This window comes from Anomaloglossus baeobatrachus, chromosome 7 (genome assembly GCF_048569485.1).
Source record: "Anomaloglossus baeobatrachus isolate aAnoBae1 chromosome 7, aAnoBae1.hap1, whole genome shotgun sequence".
Lineage (NCBI taxonomy): Eukaryota > Metazoa > Chordata > Amphibia > Anura > Aromobatidae > Anomaloglossus > Anomaloglossus baeobatrachus.
Window position 1 is genome coordinate 130,790,285 of NC_134359.1, and position 26,436 is coordinate 130,816,720.

General features: G+C 50.4%; 1 protein-coding gene across 1 annotated transcript in view; it reads right to left on the bottom strand.

Annotated features, from left to right (window-relative positions):
• NDUFS1 (NADH:ubiquinone oxidoreductase core subunit S1) overlaps nucleotides 1-26,436 on the bottom strand; it is a 92,865-nt gene that overhangs the window by 55,648 nt on the left and 10,781 nt on the right. The window contains exons 4-7 of the mRNA XM_075317708.1: nucleotides 22,648-22,755; nucleotides 11,998-12,074; nucleotides 10,661-10,742; nucleotides 9,599-9,729 (exon numbers count right to left, since the gene is read on the bottom strand). Coding sequence (XP_075173823.1) covers nucleotides 9,599-9,729; nucleotides 10,661-10,742; nucleotides 11,998-12,074; nucleotides 22,648-22,755 — 398 coding nt within the window. The remainder of the gene's footprint in view (nucleotides 1-9,598; nucleotides 9,730-10,660; nucleotides 10,743-11,997; nucleotides 12,075-22,647; nucleotides 22,756-26,436) is intronic.

Sequence of the window (26,436 nt, forward strand, 5' to 3'; positions counted from 1 at the left end):
TTGATGTATGCGACGGCAGTGGCGTTGTCCGACTGTATACGGCTCTGTCTGCCCTCCAGCCACCGATGGAAAGCCAATAGGGCTAGATACACTGCCCTTATCTCCAGAACATTGATCTGAAGGGAGGACTCTACCGGAGTCCAGGTTCCCTGAGCCCTGTGGTGGAGGAAAACCGCTCCCCACCCTGACAGGCTCGCGTCCGTGGTGACCACAGCCCAGGTTGGGGGTAGGAAGGATTTTCCTTGCGATAGAGAATTGGGAAGGAGCCACCACTGAAGAGACGTCTTGGTTGCAAGGGACAGAGAGACGTTCCTGTCGAGGGAAGTCGACCTCCTGTCCCATTTGCGGAGAATGTCCCATTGGAGTGGCCGCAGATGGAATTGCGCGAACGGCACTGCCTCCATCGCTGCCACCATCTTCCCCAGGAAGTGCATGAGGCGCCTCAAGGGGTGTGACTGACCCCGAAGAAGAGATTGCACCCCTGCCTGCAGAGAAAGCTGTTTGTCCAGCGGTAGCTTGACTACCACTGACTGTGTATGAAACTCCATCCCGAGGTAAGTCAGTGATTGGGTCGGTGTCAACTTGGATTTTGGGAAGTTGATTATCCACCCGAACTGCTGGAGAGTCGCCAGAGCGACGGTAAGGCTGTGTTGACACGCCACCCGAGAAGGTGCCCTGACTAGGAGATCGTCTAAGTAGGGAATCTCCGAGTGGCCCTGAGAGTGTAGGACCGCCACAACGGATGCCATGACTTTGGTGAACACCCGTGGGGCTGTCGCCAGGCCGAAAGGCAATGCCACGAACTGAAGGTGTTCGTCCCCGATGGCGAAACGCAAGAAGCGTTGATGTTCGGGTGCGATCGGCACATGGAGATAAGCATCTTTGATGTCGATCGATGCTAGGAAGTCTCCTTGTGACATCGAGGCGATGACCGAGCGGAGAGATTCCATCCGAAACCGTCTGGTGCTCACATGTCTGTTGAGTAGTTTGAGGTCCAGAACGGGACGGAATGATCCGTCCTTCTTTGGCACCACGAACAAGTTGGAGTAAAAGCCGCGACCATGTTCCTGAGGGGGAACAGGGATCACAACTCATTCTGTCTTCAGAGCGTCCACTGCCTGAAAGTGCGTCGGCCCGAGCGGGGGGCGGAGAGGTTCTGAAGAAACGAGTCTGAGGACGAGAGCTGAACTCTATCCTGTAACCGTGAGACAGAATGTCTCTCACCCATCGGTCTTGAACATGTGGCCACCAGGCGTCGCAAAAGCGGGAGAGCCTGCCACCGACCGAGGATGCGGTTCGGGGATGCCGAGAGTCATGAGGAGGCCGCCTTGGAGGCAGTGCCTCCGGCGGCCTTTTGGGGGCGTGACTTAGACCACCACGCATAGGAGTTCCTCTGGCCTTTCTCCGGCCTGCTGGACGAAGCGGATTGGGACTTGGCGGAGGGACGAAAGGACCGAAACCTCGATTGAATTTTCCGTTGCTGAGGTCTCTTAGGTTTGGATTGGGGTAAGGAGGAGTCCTTTCCCTTGGATTCCTTAATAATCTCATCCAATCGTTCGCCAAACAATCGGTCGCCAGAAAACGGCAAACCGGTTAAGAACCTCTTGGAGGCCGAGTCTGCCTTCCATTCGCGCAGCCACATGGCCCTGCGGACTGCCACAGAATTAGCGGATGCCACCGCTGTACGGCTAGCAGAGTCTAGGACTGCGTTCATAAGTTTTTTATTTGTGGATTGTAAGCAAAAAGAACCACTACCAGTAGAGCAAAGCCAAGCTAATGTCTCTCCCAACGCTCTCATATAGTAACGATCAAGCTGCGACTGTCCTAGCTGGGATATCCGCAACTAGTCAATTTCTTACTATACCCACGGAGGAACTCCGCACCAGGGATTACCTGAAGGAGTTAAAGCGGCACACGTCGCTGGAGCTCCATGCGGTTACCCTTGCGGAGTATCACCGTGCTCAACGAATCCCCAGAGGACTCAGAGTCCCTTTAAGGCCAACTCTTTTTGCTGATAATCCCACATACTGTGATCAGTTCGAAGGCATCCTCAACAAATGTTCTCTCGATATCATTATACTAACACTGGATTATTTGCAAAAAGAAATCAACACTGTTGATGCCAACATTAAAACCATAGAGGAACAGCTGTCCCAGACCCTCCCAGCTACGGATCTCTCTACATTGAAAACCAAAAACAAGGAGATCGTCACAGATTTCCAGCAGACCCTTCAGACCCGCAAACGCTCAAAATTTATTCGTGATCAAGACGACTACCTCAAGAATCGCGTTTACAGATGGCGCACCACCTCATTTCCTTCAGAACGCAGACCTTCCCATCGAGGCAATTACACAAATGCCTACAGCTCGGACAGCGATCAGAGCTATTCTGGTCCCTCCTCTTCTTTTTTAGGCACCGGTCCACAAACACGAGGCAAACCAGGAGGGGCAAGAAGCAGGGCTCCACCACACAGAATAACAACGCGGTCCCAGGTAGGGAGAACATCGTATACAATATTTCCTCTCTCACACTCACACCCATTGAGATAAAAGTTTTACAGAAAGGTTTAACTTTTTGTCCCACACCCCCACTCAACACCTTTGCCTTGGAACAGGAACTCAATCGATTTTTCAGAAACCTCCGATTGAAAGCCCATTTCTCCACCTCCCATGACTTCCCCAACATCAACCCTGTTGTTCCCCTAACTAACTCATGCCAACCAACCTCCTTTACTTTACGTGACTTAAGCCTCAATAACCCGAGCACATTTCAACCTCCCAGACACTACCACCCAATTGAAACATACATATCCTTGGTCACACGTGACATTAACAAAGTCAAAACAGACATTAGTCAGGGACACATGCACCTCCGTCACAATATGACAAGTGATGAATCAAGAGCCCTTCTTGCTCTCAAGAACAATCCCCATTTGGTTATAAAACCTGCGGACAAAGGTGGCGCAATTGTCGTACTTGACAAATCTTACTACATAACTGAGATTAAGAACCAGCTCAGCGACTCTACTACTTACACTTCTATCCCACGGGATCCCACTGCAATCATTCACTCTATCATTCAGGACCTCGTTAACTTTTACTCCAACAATGCCACCATAGACAACAAATTGTCCAGTTTTCTAATCAATAACCACCCCATCACACCCGTATTTTATACCCTCCCCAAAATACACAAAAATCTCACTTCTCCCCCCGGCCGACCTATCGTTGCTTCAACGGACTCCATCCTATCACCACTGGCCCGCACTTTGGAAAAAATACTTACACCTCTCATTCCCAACACCCTCTCATTTCTGAAAGACACCACTCATTTTTTAGAAACTCTATCTAATGTCAACTGTCCCACTGAGAACTGCTTCATGGTTACCATGGACGTTACCAGCTTGTACACCAGTATTGATCACCATGGGGGCCTCAAGGCTGTTCAATGGTTCCTCAATACATACACTGACTTTAACGATTTGAAGAAACAATTCTGTTTGGATGTCCTTAAGATAATCCTAGAAAACAACTTCTTTCTCTTTGAGGATACCTTCTACATACAGCGGAAAGGGACCGCTATGGGATCACACGTAGCGCCCCCGTACGCTAACATCTACATGGCCAAATTTGAGGAGGATTACATTTATTCTCATCCCCTTTTCTCTAGTAACATCCCCCTTTGGAAACGGTTTATTGATGACATATTCTGCATCTGGATCGGTAATGAAGAATCGCTTATTGAATTCTTCAATGACATTAACACCGTCTGCCCCAACATCTCGTTCACCCTACATTATGACCGCGATTCAGTGAGCTTTCTGGACACTCTTGTTATCAGGGCCTCCGATGGAAAAATTTCAACCGATATCTATACTAAACCAACGGACAAGAATAGTCTTCTTTTATACAGCAGCTGCCACCCTAAGCACATCAAAAAATCTTTGCCTATCTCTCAACATTGTAGAGTAGATAGAATAGTCTCCAATCCCGTAACTCGTGAACTCCGGCACCGGGAGATGAGTACTAAGTTTCTGGACAGAGATTACCCTTACCACATTGCATCCACTACCACCCCTACACGCAACCCGGAACCCAATAAGAACCCACGGATACCATTCGTCAACACCTACCATCCGTTCTCCCCGTCCTTCAGTCATGTTATTAGGAAACACTGGTCAATTCTTGGCAGTGCATATCCGGACATCACGGAATTCCAACATCCACCATTGATTTGTCACAAACGCCCCCGGAACATCAAGGACACTTTAGTCCGAGCCGACATTGGTTCATCCATGAACAAGGACAGACAGAGTTTTCTGGCCACACCACGGAAGGGAACGTTTCCATGCCTCCATTGTGTCCAGTGTTCTAACGTCACTAAGGGCGAACACTTCTCGCACCCTAGAACTGGCAAGCAGTACCCCATTAAAGGTTTCTATACCTGCGACACCAATTTTGTTGTGTACCTGATAAAGTGTCCGTGCGGTCTCGGATATGTTGGGGAGACCACCCAACATGTCCGAGACCGCATAAGTAAACATAAGTCTACTATACGTTGCGGCCAGACCATACTTCCCATTCCAGCACATTTTGCTGCCAGAGGACACTCGGTGTCCCAACTTCGATTTCAGGTGCTTGAATATGTTCCACTGCCCAGAAGGGGAGGCAATAGGGTGCAAATCCTCCGGGACCGCGAAGCGTACTGGATTCACACACTACAAACTCTGGAACCATTAGGCATGAATAGGGAATATGAAACGAATTATTAGTTAGTTTCAGAGGTGGCTACTTAGTATACGTATATAGGTGATGTTGTCAATGTGTATGTGTTTTATACTTACATCTTGTGTACCTGGCAGTCCTAACCCATCTTTTCTCTTTTTTTCAGAGATATTGAACACCCTTTTCACTGGCAGGATCCATTCCTCACACTTTCTTTATAGGCACCATCTTTCTATAAGGTAGCATCTCTAACCCATTATTTTTCAGGTTGCTGTTCTTCCAGGTTCACACACTTGTCACACCACACATCTTGGAGACTTTCTCTATATCTAGTGACCCCTATTCCCTGAACCTTAGTCAACATACATCCATCCCACATCTCCTGATTTACATGTTCTATATTCATACACAATTTTCTCTCTCTTTATCCTCACACACGTCCACTATTCCTCCATATCTCTCTGCCCTTTCCCATAATGGTACTTCCACAACTCCCCCATATCCTCTTTCTACATTTTCCCCTTAACCAGACATATACACATATCTCCATAGTAGCCGTTCATCACATCTCCTTTATTCTTTACCCCTTCTTGTACACACTCCATAGGTCCACCCCTCAGTTTATGCCCAATGCAGGATGTCTCTTACATATACATTGACGTTTCGCATATGTGCATTAGCCCAATCCGTGATGTCTCAACCGACCCCCTTGATGACGCAGCGCACATGCGCATTATACACATATACACAGCCCATTCATAGTTCTGTCCGTCCCCCCTCCATGACGCGGCGCACGCGCGCGCATACACGTGCACACTCCACCCATCTACTGCTCTATTCTATCTCCCCCCTCTGACATGTCGCGCGCACGCAGAGCGCGCACAGTACACACACACACACACACACACACCGCCCATCTATGGTCCTGTCCTTCCCACTGTGATGACGCGTCACGCATGCGCAGACACGTGCTCGCGTCACCGCTGACGTCACGCGCGCATGCGCGGTGACGCACATGGCTCACACCAGGAAGTGCCGGCCACCCCTTTAAATGGCCGCTCTTCAACGCAGCACAACACCACACGCCTCCTGCCTGCTCCACTGGGACCCCGTCCCCATGCCAGATGCCCTAAAGGTAAGATCCTGCCTTTTCATACACTCTGCAACATACTTACATGCTCTACTTTGTACACTGCACACCTGTATTTGATTTCTCTCTGAGACACTGTGCCAATGCAATATACCCTAAAGGTGAAATCCTACCTTATCATACACTTTGCCATATACTTACATGCTCTACCTTGTATACTGTATACCTATATTTGGTTGTTCTTTGGGACTCTGTCCCCAGGCCATATGCCCTAAAGGTAAAATCCTGCCTTTTACACAAACTGCTATATTTTCTCATGCTCTGCTTTATATATTGCATACCTGGTTTTAGCTTTTCTTGATACAGCCATTTAGCATTCTCTTATTTTCCTTTTTTCCTCAGGCACTTCCTCTACCTCACCAATAGCGTCTCGCTTCTCCCTGACTGTGGGTATGTTTTGTTCTCTCCTGTGACCTCATGTTTCCCACAAAAATGCTCACATATCCTGACATAAACCTATTTTGTAGCCAACCTAACGTCCGTTCATGCCTATCATAGGCTGGATAGTAACCGTACCACAATGCTTCCCAACTAGCTTATCTATTGTCTAGTCAGATACCTCCTCCTGGTTACTGCCTCCTGGACTCATACTATCACAATGACGCCTATTCCAATGGTATTTTTCCCGCTACCTGTGATTGCTCAGTAAGACGCTGCTCATACGATTTTATCCCCCCACTAGCAGACGGTCTGCTCGCATTTGCATGTTATACCTCTGTAACATTGTTATTTGACTATTGGTATGCCTTTTTGATTCTGCGACTATACCAACGCAAGCTTGTACCTTCTATATGGCTTTGTTATACTGTACCTTTGGTGCTAAAAATATTCCTCCTTTCCGTTTAGCGAACTACGCTGGAAAAGTAAAAACGCCCTACCTACGATAGAATCTGTGCACGTCTAACTCGTCCATACTAATTGGTCTCTCACATAAGTATGTGTATATACATTATCTGTAAATATGTAAAGTAATTTTTTGTCATGTCACTTTTGGTGTGTAAATAATCTCTATCATTTCTTATAGGCAAGACCTTGACAAAGGCCTAACATAGGCCGAAACGTTGGCTTGGCTTTGCTCTACTGGTAGTGGTTCTTTTTGCTTACAATCCACAAATAAAAAACTTTTGCATTATTCTTGTATCCGACTGAGTGCTTGGGATTTATCACAGTATCTGGAGATTTTTTCCTTTATAGCACCTCCACCATATAACCAGTTGAGCCCGACTTTATTCTTACTATAGGACTGCGTTCATGGCGTAGGAAGAAAAAGCTGACGCTTGAGAAGTGAGAGACGCAACCTGCGGAGCAGAATTACGTGTGACTGCATTAATCTCAGCCAGACAAGCTGAGATAGCTTGGAGTGCCCACACGGCTGCAAAGGCCGGGGCAAAAGACGCGCCCGTGGCTTCATAGATGGATTTCACTAGGAGCTCTATCTGCCTGTCAGTGGCATCTTTTAGCGATGAACCATCTGCCACCGATACCACAGATCTAGCCGCCAATCTAGAGACTGGAGGGTCCACCTTGGGACACTGAGCCCAACCCTTAACTACGTCAGAGGGGAAGGGGTAACGTGTGTCAGTAAGGCGCTTAGTAAAGCGCTTGTCCGGAACCGCTCTGGGCTTCTGGACAGCATCTCTGAAGTTAGAGTGATCGAAAAAAGCACTCCGTGTACGTTTGGGGAACCGAAACTGGTGTTTCTCCTGCTGAGAAGCCGACTCCTCTACAGGTGGAGGCGAGGGAGACAGATCTAACACCTGGTTGATGGACGAGATAAGATCATTTACTAAGGCGTCCCCTTCAGGTGTATCAAGATTGAGGGCAACGTCAGGTTCAGAGCCCTGAGCTGCGACGTCCGCCTCGTCCTCCAGAGAGTCCTCAAGCTGCGAACCCGAGCAGCGTGAAGAAGTCGGGGAAGATTCCCAGCGGGCCCGCTTAGCCGGTCTGGGACTGTGGTCCGGGCAGGAGTCCTCCGCGTGGGACCTAGGGCCCAACCTGGGAGCGCGCTGCGGCGCGGACCGAGAGGGGCCTGGAGGTGACGATCCAACGGGGACCGGGGCCTGTGTAAGGACCGGTCTGGACTGCAAAGCTTCTAGCAGCTTGGCAGACCATTTGTCCATAGACTGAGCCATGGATTGTGAAAGTGACTCAGAGTTTCTCAGCAAACGCAGCAAACTCTGTCCCTGCCGCCTGGACAGGGGGAGCAGGGGGGTCTACCTGAGCGGAGGGGCCCACTAGTGACCGAGGCTCCGGCTGAGCAAGCGAAACAGGGGTCGAGCATTGCTCACAGTGAGGGTAGGTGGAACCCGCAGGTAACATAGCCCCACAAGAGGTACAGGTAGCAAAAAAACCCTGTGCCTTAGCACCTTTGCTCCTTGTGGACGACATGCTGTTGTCTCCTAGGAGAGTGATCACTGAGGGTATATGGGAAGGGGTATACAGCCCGACCGAACAGAAATATGTATATAAATACGTATCTATTCCGGCACCCTAGGGGGTCCAGCACCGGGTGACCGGTGTGGCTTACCGACCGCTAAAAAGCGGAGTGTGTGTCCTCCAGATTCCCTGCCTTAGGTCTCCCAGAGCTGCAGAGCTCTTCTCTGATAATCCTCCACCGGCAGAATGCCAAAAACATGGCTGCCGGAGCTCTCAGGGGAGGAGTGGAGCCGTGGGCGGTGCTAGAAAAAGTGCGGGAATCTGGGGTCCCCACAGTGATCAGTGAGGGGGGAGGAAACATACAGGATGCTCCGGCCCTCACATCCGACGTCAGGCCGGCCGTCCCGCCCTTACCCCTGACAGGCAGGCCCGGGGGCGGGATTTTTGCTACTAGGCCGCGATGAAGCCGGGGACTAAATTTAAGACCGCGGCCGACAAGCAGGCGCGGTCGGCGCGGAAGTCCGCCGGTCTTCACAAATCAGCAGCTGCTGCAGCGTCCGGGAAGAAGGCGCTCCATGCACAGTCCCCATGGGGACACAGAGTACCTTATAGATGCAGGGCCCGGTCCCTGAGGATGAATAGGCTCCTGTCCGGCAGATTCCCACAGGGGCTGCGGAGGGAGCCCGGTCCCAGTGAATGGATGACCGGTCAGGATCCCACTTCTCCCAGAGCCACTAAGGGATGGTGAAGGAAAACGGCATGAGGCTCCGGCCTTTGTACTCGCAATGGGTACCTCAACCTTAACAGCACCGCCGACATAGTGGGGTGAGAAGGGACATGCCGGGGGCCCCGTGGGGGTCCTCTTTTCTTCCAACCGATATAACTAATCTGAGAATGCATGAGTGCATGTGTGCCTCCTTCCACACAAAGCATAAAACAACTGAGGAGCCCGTGATGCACGGGAGGGTGTATAGGCAGAGGGGAGGGGTTACACTTTTAAAGTGTAATACTTTGTGTGGCCTCCGGAGGCAGAAGCTATACACCCAATTGTCTGGGTCTCCCAATGGAGCGACAAAGAAACACACTGCGTCCAGAACGCTGCTATTCCTGATCGTGGGCATGTACCCTTAGATGAATTGCTGCAATATGTGCATGTCACTGAAATAAATAATCTTCCCGCAACAAACTAAAGGGCCAGGTCTGCCAGAGCAGAAGCCACTTTCTATTGAAGTCCTGAGCAAGAAACCCCCTATAACATCCATAAAACAACATACGTATAGGGGTTATAGAGAGGCATAAGCCAGATTATTGTATAGCAGCAGTAAATGTGCAATAACAGGCGGTTACCGAATACATCTGGTACACTGAATGCATCGTGTCATGATGGTCTTAACTAGCGGCCCGATGTTCTTGTCCTCCACAGCACGTTTTCCTTCTGTAAACCTGCTCCTATCACTACCAAACATCATTGACTGATCCTGCAAGTGGGGAAAAAAAAAAAAAGTTAACTTACAAAGTTCATCTTCGTTCAGCTTAAGGGTGCGTGCCTACGATCAGTGTTTGGAGCGTTATGGTCTCAGCATGCTTCAGCTGCATACAAAACGCTGCGTTGTACAGTACAAGCATAATGGATTTCTAGAAACCCCGTGCCCACTATGCTTGGTTATTCCGCAGCAAACACTGACCTGCGGTGCATCTTTCCAGACCGCAGCATGTCAAGTGTTTGCCACAGATTCGCATGCTTCCTCCATAGGGAGAACACAAACGAGAGGCTGCAGCGCACTGAACCCTGATCGTGGGTACGAGCAGTTGCAGTCTCCTGCGGAGGAGACTTGCAGACCCGCAGGTCAGGAGTCCTGATCGTGGACACATACCCTAAAGGGGTGTTCTCAATTTTGAAAGTGATCTCCTATGCAAAGAATAGTGGATCATGATTGCCGGGAAGCTGACCGCTGTGGCCCCAAATGCTGAGAACTGAGACTCTTAAGAGCCCAGGCTGAGTGGCGTGAAGATCAATCTACCTTCTCCATTTATACTTATAGGAGGGCTGAAGATCTGTCAAGCACTGCACTCAGCAATCTCTGGAATAAATGGAGCTGCAGTGCACATGATCGACCTCTGCTCCATTCAGCTGAGATCAGTGGGGGCCACGGTGGTCAGACCCCTAGCATCAGACTGTTATCACCCATTTTGTGAATCAGAGATAACTTTTAAACTTGAACATACATCTTTAATATTCATTTAACATAGTACAAGCACACAGGAACTGTACATTACTGCTGCAGTGCCCAATACATGTGCGTCTGCTCCAGTTCTGTAGGGTGGAATCAGTATGGAGCACTGGTCATAGGAAGTCCAAAGCTGCAAATGATACCTTCTGCAAGTTCCATCTACACTAACAAACTTTACCTGCAGGTCACACTCTCCGCCTTGATCACAAATTGGACAATCCAATGGGTGGTTTGCCAGTAAAAACTCCATTACTCCCTCCCTAATGGAAGCAAAAAGAGGCAGGTAAAGAGAAGCACAGAAACTGGTTTGTAGGTTTAGCTTTTCCTTCAATAGGGCTTTAAATCCCTTCACCCCCGGGCGATTTTCCGCTTTTTTTTTTTTTTTTTTTGCTCCCTTTCTTCCGAGAGCCGTACCTTTTTTATTTTTCTGTCAATCTTGCCATATGAGGGCTTGTTTTTTGCGGGACGAGTTGTACGTTTGAATGAAATCATTAGTTTTACCATATAGTGTACTGGAAAATGGGAAAATATTTCCAAGTGTGGTGAAATTGCAAAAAAAAGTGCAATTGTATGATTGTTTTGGGGGTCTTTTATTTATCATATTCACTATATGGTAAAACTGACATGTCTGTATGATGCCTCAGGTCGGTATGAGTTCATAGATACCAATCATGTATACTTTTACTTTTATCTAAGGGGTAAAAAAAAAAAAATTCATAAGTTTGTAAAAACAAAAAAAAAAAAAAAAAAAAGAGTTGCACTTTTTGCGCTCAGTGATGGTTTATTTTTTGTGCATAGAGCTGATGTTTCCGAACATACAATTTTTGTGCAGATGCTACGTTTTGATCGCCTGTTATTGAATTTTAAATTTTAAATTGTTTATTTTTTATTTTCCATGGGGCGAATGGGGGGGGTCATTTGAACTTTGTGAGGTTTTTTTATTTTTTCATATTTTTAAAAACTTTTTTTACATTTTTTATTTAATTTACTAGTCCCCCAGGGGACATTATCACTGCAGTGTCTGATTGCTTTTTCATTTCTGCTGTACAGCCCTGATCAGCAGAAATGCAGTCTCCCTGTGTGAGACGGCATGCTGTCGGCTCGCACAGGAAATACGTTACGATAGCAAGAGGAGCCATCACATGACCCGTCGCTACAATAGCAACCATCGGCTCCCAGTGATCGGGTAACGGGGCCTCTGATGGTGGCAGAGAGCATCACGATCTCCGCCGCGGTCAATTACATCGCACTGTCACATTTTGACAGCAGAACCTAAGTGGCAAGCAGGTGCGGGTGGATCGTGGATCCACCAACGTCTGCTAGCCCCATATGTTTGCTGTTCAAATCAGCAGACCTGTGAAGGGATCATTGCCGGCACACCGCAGCAGCCGGAAGTGATTACCGCTACACGACCAAGGATATATTGATACATGCGTGGTTGTAAAGTGGTTAAATCCAACTACTTTAAGCAATTACAGCGAATAAACATATTCAATATCGCTCTAGTTTGCTCACCTGGCTTTTCTGCTTTTTTCTGAATTTGTCAATATATTCCAACCTTTCATGACGGGCATCGCACAAGCTGCCACAGGCTGAGAAGAGATGGGAAATTGTACTGTGAGATTCCTTTAAAGTCTAAAACACTAACACGGTTTTATATATAACAGGAGGTTAATAAATCAGGGATCTGTATACTGAAAACATCAACACACAGGGAAGATTATATTTTTTCTGGCACCACAATTTCAAGAACATGAAAAAAAAGAGAATTTTGTTACTTACCGTAAATTCTTTTTCTTATAGTTCCGTATTGGGAGACCCAGACCATGGGTGTTTAGCTTCTGCCTCCGGAGGACACACAAAGTACTACACTTAAAAGTGTAGCTCCTCCCTCTGAGCTTATACACCCCCTGGTAGCCAGTCCTAGCCAGTTTAGTGCAAAAGCTGAAGGAGAATAGCCACCCACAAGTAGAACCGAGTAAGAAACGGAACAACCGGAGACTCTGTCCACGACAACAGCCGGTGATAACACACGGAACAAGAAAATTGCCAACAGGCAACAGGGAGGGTGCTGGGTCTCCCAATACGGAACAATAAGAAAAAGAATTTACGGTAAGTAACAAAATTCTCTTTTTCTTTATCGTTCCTTTGGGAGACCCAGACCATGGGACGTTCCAATGCTGTCCCTGGGTGGGAATAAACAGAAAAAGCTAAGAAGTAGGCGGAGCCTAACTTCACAAGTGGGCGACAGCCGCCTGAAGGATGCGTCTGCCCAAGCTCGCATCTGCCGAAGCATGAGCATGCACTTGGTAGTGCTTGGAAAAGGTATGCAGGCTAGTCCAAGTGGCAGCCTGACAGACTTGTTGAGCCGTAGCCTGGTGCCTAAAAGCCCAAGAGGCACCAACAGCTCTGGTCGAGTGTGCTTTGATCCCCGGCGGGGGAGGCACCTGAGTACTCTGGTAGGCGTCCGAAATGGTCGATCTAATCCAACGGGCCAAGGTCGGCTTAGAAGCAGAGAGACCCTTGCACCGCCCTGTGGTTAGCACAAAAAGAGAGGTGCACCGCCTAAGCGCAGCGGTTCGAGCCACATAAATCCGGAGAGCACGCACCAGATCTAGAGTATGCAGCGCTTTCTCAAAGCGATGAACAGGGGCCGGACAGAAGGAAGGCAAGGAAATATCCTGGTTAAGGTGGAAGGGAGAGACCACCTTAGGAAGAAAGTCCGGGGTCGGACGGAGAACTACCTTGTCTTGGTGAAAAAACAAAAAAGGTGACTCCGAGGAGAGCGCAGCCAAATCAGAGACTCTCCTGAGAGAAATTATGGCAACTAGAAAGGCCACCTTTTGAGAAAGACGATACAAAGAAACCTCCCAAAGAGGCTCAAAGGGGGGTTTCTGCAATACCGTGAGGACCAAGTTAAGGTCCCAGGGATCCAAGGGCCGCTGATAAGGCGGAATGATGTGAGACGCGCCTTGCATGAAGGTGCGGACCTGAGCCAGCCGAGCGAGACGCCGCTGGAACAGCACTGATAGAGCTGAGACTTGTCCCTTGAGAGAGTTGAGGGACAGTCCTAGCTGCAGACCGGACTGTAAAAAAGACAGAAGGGTCGGCAACGAGAATGGCCAAGGAGAATGGCCGGAAGAGCGACACCAGGACAGGAAAATTTTCCAAGTCCTGTGATAGATCTTGACGGAGGAAGACTTACGGGCCCGAGTCATAGTGGAGATGACTTCAGGAGGAATACCAGAAGCCGTCAAAATCCAGGACTCAAGAGCCACGCCGTCAATTTGAGTGCCGCAGAATTCGGGCGGAAAAACGGACCTTGCGAGAGCAGGTCTGGACGGTCCGGAAGATGCCACGGCATCTCCACGGACAGTTGGAGCAGGTCCGGATACCAAGCTCGCCTGGGCCAGTCCGGTGCAATGAGGATGACTCGACGGCCCTCCATTCTGATCTTGCGCAGGACTCTGGGCAAGAGAGCTAGAGGGGGAAACACGTAGGACAGACGAAACTGGGACCAGTCTTGAACCAGAGCGTCCGGGGCGAAGGCCTGAGGATCGTGGGAGCGAGCCACGTAAACCGGAACCTTGTTGTTGTGACGGGATGCCATTAGGTCCACGTCCGGAGTGCCCCACTTGCGGCAGATTGACTGAAACACTGCCGGGTGCAGGGACCACTCGCCACAGTCCACGGATTGACGGCTGAGATATTCTGCCTCCCAATTTTCTACGCCAGGGATGTGGACTGCGGATATGGTGGACTTGGAGTCATCCGCCCATTGAAGAATGCGTTGGACCTCCAACATTGCCAGGCGGCTGCGTGTCCCGCCTTGGTGATTGATGTAGGCAACCGCTGTCCCGTTGTCTGACTGGACTCGAATGTGCCTGCCCGCCAACAGGTGGTGAAAGGCTAGGAGAGCTAGAAGCACAGCTCTGGTTTCCAGCACATTGATTGAAAGGGCTGACTCGGACGGAGTCCAAGTGCCCTGAGCTCTGCGGTGGAGATGTACCGCTCCCCAGCCGGATAGGCTGGCATCCGTGGTGAGAATCACCCAGGACGGAGCCAGGAAGGAGCGCCCTTGGGACAGGGAGAGGGGTCGAAGCCACCACTGAAGAGAGCTCCTGGTCCGTGGCGACAGAGCCACTAACCTCTGTAAGGAGGAAGGCCGCTTGTCCCAACAGCGGAGAATGTCCAGCTGCAGAGGATGCAGATGGAACTGGGCAAAGGAAACCGCCTCCATGGAAGCAACCATTTGACCCAGCACCTGCATCAGGCGCCTGAGGGAATAACGGCGGGGCCTCAGGAGAGAGCGCACCGCTAGCCGGAGAGACTGCTGTTTGATTAAGGGCAACTTCACAAGTGCCGGTAAAGTCTCGAACTGCATCCCTAGGTACGTGAGACTCTGGGTCGGAGTCAGAGTGGATTTGGGAAGATTGACAATCCACCCGAATTGCGCTAGGGTGGCGAGAGTGAGCGAAACACTCCGCTGACAGTCTGCGCTGGATGGACCCTTGACCAGAAGGTCGTCCAGATAAGGAAGCACTGCTAACCCCTGGAGGTGCAGGACCGCAATCACTGCCGCCATGGCATTGGTGAATACCCGAGGGGCCGTGGCTAACCCGAAGGGGAGAGCCACGAATTGGAAATGATCCTCTCCTATCGCAAAACGTAACCAACGCTGATGTGACACTGCGATTGGCACATGTAGATGGGCATCTCTGATGTCGATGGACGCCAGGAACTCCCCTTGGGTCATAGAGGCAATGACTGATCGCAGAGACTCCATGCGAAAATGCCGCACCCGGACATGCTTGTTGAGAAGCTTGAGATCCAGGATGGGCCGGAAGGTACCGTCCTTTTTTGGAACTAGGAAGAGATTTGAGTAAAAACCTCTGAACCGTTCCTGAGCGGGAATTGGGACAATCACTCCGTTTGCCTGCAAGGACGCCACGGCCTGCGAGAAGGCGGCGGCCTTGGAGCAGGGGGGAGTTGAGAGAAAAAATCTGTTTGGAGGGCTGGAAGAGAATTCTATCCTGTAGCCGTGAGATATGATGTCTCTCACCCACTGATCGGAGACTTGCTTTAACCAAGCGTCGCCAAAGTGGGAGAGCCTGCCACCGACTAAGGACGTGGCTGGAGCGGGCCGAGAGTCATGAGGAAGCTGCCTTAGTGGCAGAACTTCCTGCGGTCTTCTGCGGACGCGCTTTTGGGCGCCAGTTGGATTTCAGCCCCTGCTGTTGTCCACAGGCCGTTACTGCAGGCGTTCACCCATCCTCCACAGTGACACTGTCACTCCTCTGTACATGAGCACACTTTGCAACTGTGAAAGAACCTCTCTTTATACATTTCGGTTGTCCTATGGGACCCGCGCCATCAAGCTGTAACCATTGATGCAACTACCTTGAGAAAGGCTCTACGCCGAAACGTCGGTGTTGCTCTGGTTAGGTTCACTTTTGCAGTGTGCCAATAAATTCACTTGCATCACAAATATTCTCTCGCCTTCATTTGAGTGCTGGGGTTATGTACTATTCGGATTTCTGATCCTTGGCTGAGTTAGCGGACGAGGCGGAAGGCTTAGAGGATGACCAGTTGGAGGAACGAAAGGAACGAAACCTCGATTGATTCCTACCCTGGGCGGGTTTCCTGGTCTTGGTTTGTGGCATGGAAGTACTTTTCCCGCCAGTAGCTTCCTTAATAATTTCATCCAGCTGTTCACCAAACAGCCGTGAACCAGCAAAAGGGAGCCCAGCAAGAAACTTCTTGGAAGAAGCATCTGCCTTCCACTCTCGAAGCCACAAAATCCTGCGGATAACAAGAGAATTAGCTGAAGCCACTGCAGTGCGGTGAGCAGCCTCTAGCATGGCAGACATGGCATAAGATGAAAAGGCTGAATCCTGAGCAGTTAAGGTAACCATCTCAGGCATAGATTCCTTGGTGAGGGAATGCATCTCCTCTAGAGAAGCAGAGAAGGCTTTGAGAGCCCACACTGCTGCAAAAGTCGGGGAAAACGCGGCCCCAGCAGCTTCATACACAGATTTGCAGAAAACACACAAAAAGGCGATCAAATAGGTCCAAATGCATTTTTATTAATATTCAGTGCAGATAAGTGAAGGGGGTCAGAAAACGGTGTACATCACTGCAGTTAACGATTGCAACTAATATGCTGGACAATACACAGGCATGAAATATATGTATATACAGTCAAACATTGCAAAATGCGCCCACAAAGGGATTACAATTACTGGCATACTCACAGAGAAGACATATCCAACCCTTAATATAAGGTATATCCCATATCTATGATATATAGATTGTTGTTAATAGGTACATAAACAAAGAGCAACTAGGAGGCATCTATATATATAATTGCCTTATTCTGTCTGTCTGTCTGTCTGTCATGCTCCAAAATTGTGTCACGGTGACAGTGTCACCGTGACATGTCCTTACGGTGACACAAAGCTGATTGGCCGCTGGGTTCGCCATGGCCCCGCCCCCCCACACGGATTGGCCTCTCGCCCCGGCTGCGCCCCCACACGGATTGGCCAGCCGCTCGCCCAGGCTCTGCCCCCCCCCACAGATTGGCCTCTCGCCCCGGCACCCTGCAGGCATTGGCAACTCGCCCACGCCACGCCCCGCCCCCCTCACGCAATAGACGTTAGCTCTCGCCCCCCCCCCCCCGCATTGCCCGAACTGACACGGTCACGGAGCCACGAATCCCAGGTGAGTACTGTACTCCCCCCCCCTTTCCCCCCTCACCAACGGGAGCCCACATCAGCGTACGCCGCCGCCGTATGCTGGTGTTGGCTCCCGTGCGAGCGGGGGACGTGTTGCGCTGGTAACCATGCTTGCATAGTTACCAGTAAATCAAGGTCCTGCAGCGGCGCGACTTCCACACGCACAAACATAACAGCACACACACACGCATACACACACACATCAGATCGCACTCACTCTCACAAACACCTCACACACACCTCACACACACATCGCATCCACATACTCACAGCATCCGGCGATATCGCTTGCTTCTCGGCCTCGATACTGTGCTGTTGTGATCTTCCAGGACCTGACGGAGGATCACATGGCCAGAGGCATGTCCGGATGTTGTGAGTATCAGCGCGTATGTGCGATATCGTCAGTGTCTGTGTGTGTGAGTGGATGCGATCGGGTGTGTGTGAGTGGATGCGATCGGGTGTGTGTGAGTGGATGCGATCGGGTGTGTGTGAGTGGATGCGATCGGGTGTGTGTGAGTGGATGCGATCGGGTGTGTGTGAGTGGATGCGATCGGGTGTGTGTGAGTGGATGAGAGGGGCCGAGGCTGGGGACAGAGAGGGGCCGAGGCTGGGGACAGAGAGGGGCCGAGGCTGGGGACAGAGAGGGGCCGAGGCTGGGGACAGAGAGGGGCCGAGGCTGGGGACAGAGAGGGGCCGAGGCTGGGGACAGAGAGGGGCCGAGGCTGGGGACAGAGAGGGGCCGAGGCTGGGGACAGAGAGGGGCCGAGGCTGGGGACAGAGAGGGGCCGAGGCTGGGGACAGAGAGGGGCCGAGGCTGGGGACAGAGAGGGGCCGAGGCTGGGGACAGAGAGGGGCCGAGGCTGGGGACAGAGAGGGGCCGAGGCTGGGGACAGAGAGGGGCCGAGGCTGGGGACAGAGAGGGGCCGAGGCTGGGGACAGAGAGGGGCCGAGGCTGGGGACAGAAGGCTGATGCTGCGGGTAGAGAGGCTGATGCTGGTGCAGCATGGGGGATGGAGCACGTTTGGGAGTGCGCAGCATGGGGAATGGAGCACGTTTGGGAGTGCGCAGCATGGCGGATGGAGCACGTTTGGGAGTGCGCAGCATGGCGGATGGAGCACGTTTGGGAGTGCGCAGCATGGCGGATGGAGCACGTTTGGGAGTGCGCAGCATGGCGGATGGAGCACGTTTGGGAGTGCGCAGCATGGCGGATGGAGCACGTTTGGGAGTGCGCAGCATGGCGGATGGAGCACGTTTGGGAGTGCGCAGCATGGCGGATGGAGCACGTTTGGGAGTGCGCAGCATGGCGGATGGAGCACGTTTGGGAGTGCGCAGCATGGCGGATGGAGCACGTTTGGGAGTGCGCAGCATGGCGGATGGAGCACGTTTGGGAGTGCGCAGCATGGCGGATGGAGCACGTTTGGGAGTGCGCAGCATGGCGGATGGAGCACGTTTGGGAGTGCGCAGCATGGCGGATGGAGCACGTTTGGGAGTGCGCAGCATGGCGGATGGAGCACGTTTGGGAGTGCGCAGCATGGCGGATGGAGAACGTTTGGGAGTGCGCAGCATGGCGGATGGAGCACGTTTGGGAGTGCGCAGCATGGCGGATGGAGCACGTTTGGGAGTGCGCAGCATGGCGGATGGAGCACGTTTGGGAGTGCGCAGCATGGCGGATGGAGCACGTTTGGGAGTGCGCAGCATGGCGGATGGAGCACGTTTGGGAGTGCGCAGCATGGCGGATGGAGCACGTTTGGGAGTGCGCAGCATGGCGGATGGAGCACGTTTGGGAGTGCGCAGCATGGCGGATGGAGCACGTTTGGGAGTGCGCAGCATGGCGGATGGAGCACGTTTGGGAGTGCGCAGCATGGCGGATGGAGCACGTTTGGGAGTGCGCAGCATGGCGGATGGAGCACGTTTGGGAGTGCGCAGCATGGCGGATGGAGCACGTTTGGGAGTGCGCAGCATGGCGGATGGAGCACGTTTGGGAGTGCGCAGCATGGCGGATGGAGCACGTTTGGGAGTGCGCAGCATGGCGGATGGAGCACGTTTGGGAGTGCGAAGCATGGCGGATGGAGCACGTTTGGGAGTGCGCAGCCTGGCGGATGGAGCACGTTTGGGAGTGCGCAGCCTGGCGGATGGAGCACGTTTGGGAGTGCGCAGCATGGCGGATGGTGCACGTTTGGGAGTGCGCAGCATGGCGGATGGTGCACGTTTGGGAGTGCGCAGCATGGCGGATGGTGCACGTTTGGGAGTGCGCAGCATGGCGGATGGTGCACGTTTGGGAGTGCGCAGCATGGCGGATGGAGCACGATGGGAAGTGCGCAGCATGGGAGATGGAGCACGATGGGGAGTGCGCTGCATGGGGGATGGAGCACAATGGGAAGTGCACACCTCCCCCCAACACACACACACACGCGCGCACTGCACTGCACAACACACCACACACACACACACACACTGGGAACCACAAACTGCCCTACACAGACACCTACACACACAGACAACGCTGCACAAACACAACACCCAACACACAAACACCGCGGCACACACAAATATACGCACATACCGCACAACACACACATTGCACAAAACATACCTCCCCCCAAAACACACCACACACACACAAACCGCGCAACACACAACGCTACAGACACACAGCGCTCCACAAACAACGCAACACACATACAACACCGCTCTCACCCCCGTCACACCCAGACAACACCCAGAACATGTACAGCGCCTACACAAACACTTGGTAACTACACACAACACATTTTTGTTATATATATATATATATATATATATATATATAACAAAAATCATACATGAACTACACAATACGTAAATTCTAGAATACCCGATGCGTAGAATCGGGCCACCTTCTAGTCTAATATAAACAGCTTAAATATTTTCAGTGCAAGACTATAATATAGGGATTAGAATATTGTTTATAATGCAACAAAATAAATGCCACATATAACGCACTGACACTGGTCACCCAGTCAGAAGAGTGTCCATTAATCCCTCCTATAATGCACTGAACTAAACGACATCGAAGATGTCCATAAACCGGAGAACCAGATAGATATGGGCAAGATAATGCAAGGCAAGACAAGACCTACATATTACCTGGATATAAGTAACTGCAGTGGACTGCGCCCAATGTGCATTTCGGTATTAACCTTCGTCAGGGGGCGTGGCGTACACAGATTTGGCCAGAAGGTCAATCTGACGGTCAGTGGAATCCTTAAGTGAGGTGCCGTCAGCCACCGACACAACGGTCCGGGCTGATAGCCTAGACACCGGAGGGTCTACCTTTGGGGAGTGAGACCACTCCTTGACCACCTCAGGTGGAAATGGAAACCGGTCATCAGAACCATGCTTTGGAAAGCGTTTGTCAGGGCAGGCCCTGGGTTTGGTCACAGCGGTCTGAAAACTAGAGTGGTTAAAGAACACACTCTTCACTCTCTTAGGCGAGGTAAACTGATGTTTTTCTGCCAAAGAGAGTTGCTCCTCTGACACTGGCGGAATGAGATCCAGCACAGAATTAATAGAAGCAATCAAATCACTAAGATCTGAGTCACCCTCAGAGAAATCGATGGGATACATAGCCTCCGAGCCCCCAGTGAGGGCATCCTCCTCATCTTGAGAGTCAGCTCTTGAGACAGAGCTGTGGGATGGGGAGGGAGAGGAAACCCTGCGCCTTCTCTTAGAAGGACGGGGTCTGGGATCAGATGATGAATCCTCCGTGAGCTCTGATGGACGGAGGTCAGAGGATAGGAGTCCTCTGTCAAGAGTATTAGAGGCACCCTGTGAGGGGGGCTGATGCATATTCATCAAAGTCCTGGACAAAAGTCCCATGGACTCAGCAAATGACTAGGATATGGACCTAGAAAAGGACTCTACCCAGGCCGGGGGTTCAATCACAGGTGCAGCAGCAGCCTGAGACCACTGGGGGTGAGACTCCAGGCTGTGGCACCGCCAAGTTAGAGCAACCATCACAGTGTGGAAAAATGCTCGGCTCAGGCAGCAGGAGCTTACATGCAGTGCATGCAGAATAAAGCTTTGGAGCCTTGCTCCTTGTGTGAGACATGCTGTTGGAGTGGGGGCTTTGCAGAGAATGAACCCCAGGGAGAATATACAGAGGTCCACAACCGGAGACCGGCTGTGGCTTACCAGACCGCTGAGCGCGGTGTTGTGTGCCCTCCAGATCCCGAAGCCCGGTCGTTCAGAGCGCAGCACCTCAGCAGAGATGCAGAATGCAGGATGTCCCAGAGCAGAGAACTCTGCCTGAGAAATGGCCGCCGGAGTGAAGAGAGGGGGCGGGACTAGGGGCGTTCCTATAAAAGAGCGGGAACTGGAGGGCTATAGAGACCTGCCGGGAAGGAGGGACGCTCCAGCAGTGGTGAGTGTCCCTCCCCTGTGTAGAACGGCCGCCGAGAGGAGCCGAACCTGTCCCTCTGCATGAGTGACATGCGAGGGCAGGAAAACGAAACTAGGCCTCCGGCAAAGCCGGGGCCTTAATTTAAGCGGCGAGGCCGACAAGCAGGCACCATCGGCGCGGTTCTCGGGCAAAAGCTGGAGAACCCGCCGGAAAAGTTAAAAACAATCACATACAGCATACTCTCCCCTTACAATAAAGAACCGGGACCCCCAACATAAACGTCTCAGGTGCTTAGCTGCTGAGACGCAGGGCCATGTCCCTGGGGATGAGTGCTCCGGTCCAACAGAATCCTCAAGGGGCTGTGGATGGAGACCGGACTCCTGCCAGGCATGGAGACCGTGCTGGCTCCCACTTCAAGCCAGAGCCCAGAAGGGATGGTGAAGGAGCGCGGCATGTAAGGCTTCAGCCTTGTAAATCAACCTTAAGAACACCGCCGACACAGTGGGGTGAGAAGGGACATGCCGGGAGTCCAGACATGGACCCGCTTTTCTTCAAACTCTTTCCAAAAGTCAAACAATCAGATGAGAATGCATGTGTGGATGTATGACCTCCTGAACACAAAGCGATAAACTGGTTAGGACTGGCTACCAGGGGGTGTATAAGCTCAGAGGGAGGAGCTACACTTTTAAGTGTAGTACTTTGTGTGTCCTCCGGAGGCAGAAGCTAAACACTCATGGTCTGGGTCTCCCAAAGGAACGATAAAGAAAAGTAGTTTGTTTTTTTGCTGCTTCAATGCTTCTAAAAAGTAGGTCATGCTGAGAAAAATGGGGCACGACGATTCACAGGGCCACTGATTTACTGCACTATAATGTATGGAACATTCACCATAGATATTTTCTTGTGCACTGACAGCCCAAAAGATGGACAGGCTGGTAGAGGATACAGGGATCGTAATAAATTACTTCCACGGAACAGAAAAAGTTCTCTTAATTACTAAAATGCAATCAAACTGCACGGTGCGACTCTCTGGATGATGTACATATTACAAACCTTAGGAGCTTTCTCTATCTCCACAAGACACATGCGACAATTCCCAGCTACTGACAAGCGTTCATGGTAACAGAAGCGAGGTATCTGGACGCCCACCTTCTCACATGCCTGAGAGGGAAGAAGGGAGATTATTGCTTCACACAAACTCACAATGATAAGGTACAGCTCTCAGTCACAAAATACATCTACGTTTCACTATCTAAGGTAGTAGGCTATATCTCCAAGTATCAAATGTTAGAAATTCACTGTCAAATCCAATTGGAGTAGAATAGAACAAAAAAAAACTTTTATTAGTAACATTTAAAAGACAAGGATTAATTAGAAAAATCAAAATCTATAACAATAGGGTGTACAGGGGCAACGAGTTAGAATGATGTGAGGGCTATCTATTCCGTATAGGTAGCGTTCTACACTGAGGATAGATAGAACAGTGTACCTCGTATGTCCAGCAGGTGGCGCTGTATTAGTGTTCAAAACAACAAACACCTTCAAAGTTCATGATGTTTAAAGGGATTATCCGGCTTATTTTGACATTTTTTTTAATTATTTCCCTATTGGGCTACATTGGGGCAGGTAAGTAGATAGTGACTAATTACCTGCCCTGCTGTCAGCCCCTCTCCCCTGGCTCCTAGTGGTCATGTGACCGCTCCTGCCGCGATTTTGCTGCTTCTGGTCATTTCATGTCAACATGCGCAGGACCATGTTGACATGCAAATCTGGGAACAGCATGTTGCCGCCCTGCTGGGCTGTACAGTGCGTGGAGTCCCCGCCCCCCATCCCTGCACTCTCCCACACAGCCGTACTCTCCCTGCAACCTCTCCCGGCACTGCTGTGGGGTCCGTGACCTGAGTTGAGGGGCCTGGTGGTGTCGGCGGCTGCCCATGGTGTCACCGCCAGCATCGGGCCCCCTGCTCAGGATCGCACATTCAAATGTATCGGCATCACAGATGCCGATACATTTGAAAGCATTGATGAGAGGGAGCGCAGCGCTGCCCGTGCCAGTCTGTGTCCCGCTCCCTGCCAGCCCCACGGCTGCCCGCACTGCAGTGTGTCAGTGTTTGCCCCCCCCTGCAGTATCAGCAGATTCTCACACTGCAGTGCGAGCAGCCGCGGGGATGATGAGTACTGCTGTTAGGAGGTTAGATGAGATCATTACCTGCTGTGACGATCTCCTGCACTCCTGACATCAGCACTGTCACTGAATTCCATTGTCCGCCGCATTCTTACATAACGTCTCGCAGTCAGCACGAGACTGTCACTAGCGGTGACATCACGGGATCCCACGATTCTTCGCTGAGAACACGGCGGGCATAGGAGTCAGTGACAGCACTGACGTCAGGAGTGCAGGAGATCATCACCGCAGGTAATGATCTCATCTAACCTCCTGACAGCAGCGCTCGTCATCTCCTGCAGTGACCTAGGCTGACCTAATAATGTTAGCTCAGGTCACTGCACAACTCTCCCAGCCAATGGGGAACATTCTGTTCTTCATTGACCGGGACATTGATTATGGTATGGATCATCGTGGGACCCCCTTATTGGATTACGCCGCACCCAAATTTGATTGTTCTTTTCAATAAATTGGTCAAAGAGGGAATGTGGGGAGTGTTTTTTCAAATAAAACTTTTTTTGTTTTCAATTTTTTTTTTTTTATTACTAACTGGGTTCGTGATGTCGGGTATTTGATAGACGCGTGACATCACTAACCCCAGGGCCTGATGCCAGGTGACATTACACATCTGGCATCAACCCCATATATTACCCCGTTTGCCACCGCACCAGGGCAATGGGATGAGTTGGGGCGAAGCGCCAGGATTGGCACATCTAATGGATGCGCCACTTCTGGGGCGGCTGTAGCCTGCTATTTTTAGGCTGGGGAGTGTCCAATAACAGTGGACCTCCCTAGTCTGAGAATACCAGACCACAGCTTTCTGCTTTACCTTGGCTGGTGATCCAATTTGGGGGGGGGCCCTGTGTTTTTTTGTTTTAAATTATTTATTTAATTTAAAATAACAGCGTGGCCTCTGTTTTGCCCTCTGTTTTGGATTACCAGCCAAGGTGAAGCTGCCATCTGTGGTTTGCAGGCTGCAGCCATCTGCTTTACCCTAGCTGACTACAAAAGATATGGGGGACCCCACATGGTTTTTTATTTATTTATTTTTCCGCTAAATACAAGGCTAAGAACCCTTTAGTGCCACATGTAAGTCACTAAAGGGTGCCAGCTTAGAATATGCAAGGGGGTAGGACAATATATGTCTTTCTCATCTATTTATCTATCTATCCCTCTGTTCATTCATCCCTCTATCTCTCTGTCTATACATCTCTATATCTACTTATCTATTTATCTTTCCTGCTGCTCCCGTTTTTTGCGGTCCGCAAAAAAAAAACGGAAGGCACACGGATGACACACGGACTGTATATGGAACGGAACGGATGTCACACTGATGCATCCGTGAAAAAAACGGACCGTTTTTTGTGGACCGCAAAAACGGAACTGTCATGTGAATGTAGCCTACATGTGTTGCCTATGGTGGTAGGGGTCGGTACAGAACGATGGTGGGGGGGGTCGATACAGAGCGTTGTGTGTGTGTGTGTGTGTGTGTGTGTGTGTGTGTGTGTGTGTGTGTGTGTGTGTGTGTGTGTGTGTGTGTGGTGGGGGTGGGGAGGGTTGCAGAGCCCGATGTGTGTGTGGGGTGCAGAGCCCAATGTGTGGTGTGGGGTACATAGCCCGATGTGTGTGTATGGGCTGTTATTTCCAATGCTGTAGTGATGAGAGGTCAGGTGCTGGGGCAGAATACTGATAGGGAATGAGTGTGCAGAGGGCGGGCAGGGGGCGAGGCTGGACACTAAGGAGGGGCTGGACACTGAGTCCAGGCGGTGCCAGCTCTGACTGGGAGATTCAGCACAGGAAGAGGTCAGTTTGCTGGAGCTGAATGTAAACAAATAGCTGCAAAGAATAAAGGGATAATTCAAGAGGAACAAAAGTTAGAGAACAAAAAATAACAACGTAGGGATGTTTTATATGACAATACAGCACAGATTAGCTTACCAAACTTTTTTGAGTTTATGTCGGACAACTCCCTTAATTGGGCTAATTTAACAGCTCTGGCAAAAATTAAGAGACCACTGCAAAATTGTCAGTTTTTCTGATTTTTCTCTTTATAGGTATATTTGAGTGAAATGTAAATTGTTATTTTTTTTCTATAAACTACTGACAACATATCTCCAAATTTCCAAGCAATAAATTTTGTATTTATTTTCTAACAATGAGAAATGGTAAAAAAAAATGAATTGCTTTCAGACCTCAAATAATGCAAAGAAAACAAGTTCATAATCCTTTAGAAACATCAATACTAATATTTTAACTTAATATTTTTATTTTTAAACTTAAGAAGAGTTCAGAAATCAATATTTTGTGGAATAACAATGATTTTTAGTCCCAGCTTTCATGCGTCTTGGCTGCTTTCCACCAGTCTGTCACACTGCTTTTGGGTGACCTTATGCCACTCCTGGTGCAAAAATATAAGCAGTTCTTCTTTGTTTGATGGCTTGTGGCTATCCATCTTCCTCTTGATTACATTCCAGAGGTTTTCAATGGGGTTCAGGTCTGGAGATTGGGCTGGCCATGAAAGGGTTTTGATGTGATGGTCCTTCATCCACACATTGATTGACCTAGCTGTGTGGCACAGCACATTGTCCTGTTGGAAAAACCAGTCCTCAGAGTTGGGGAACATTGCCTGAGCAGAAGTAAGCAACTGTTTTTCTAGGATAACCTTGTATGCGGCTTGA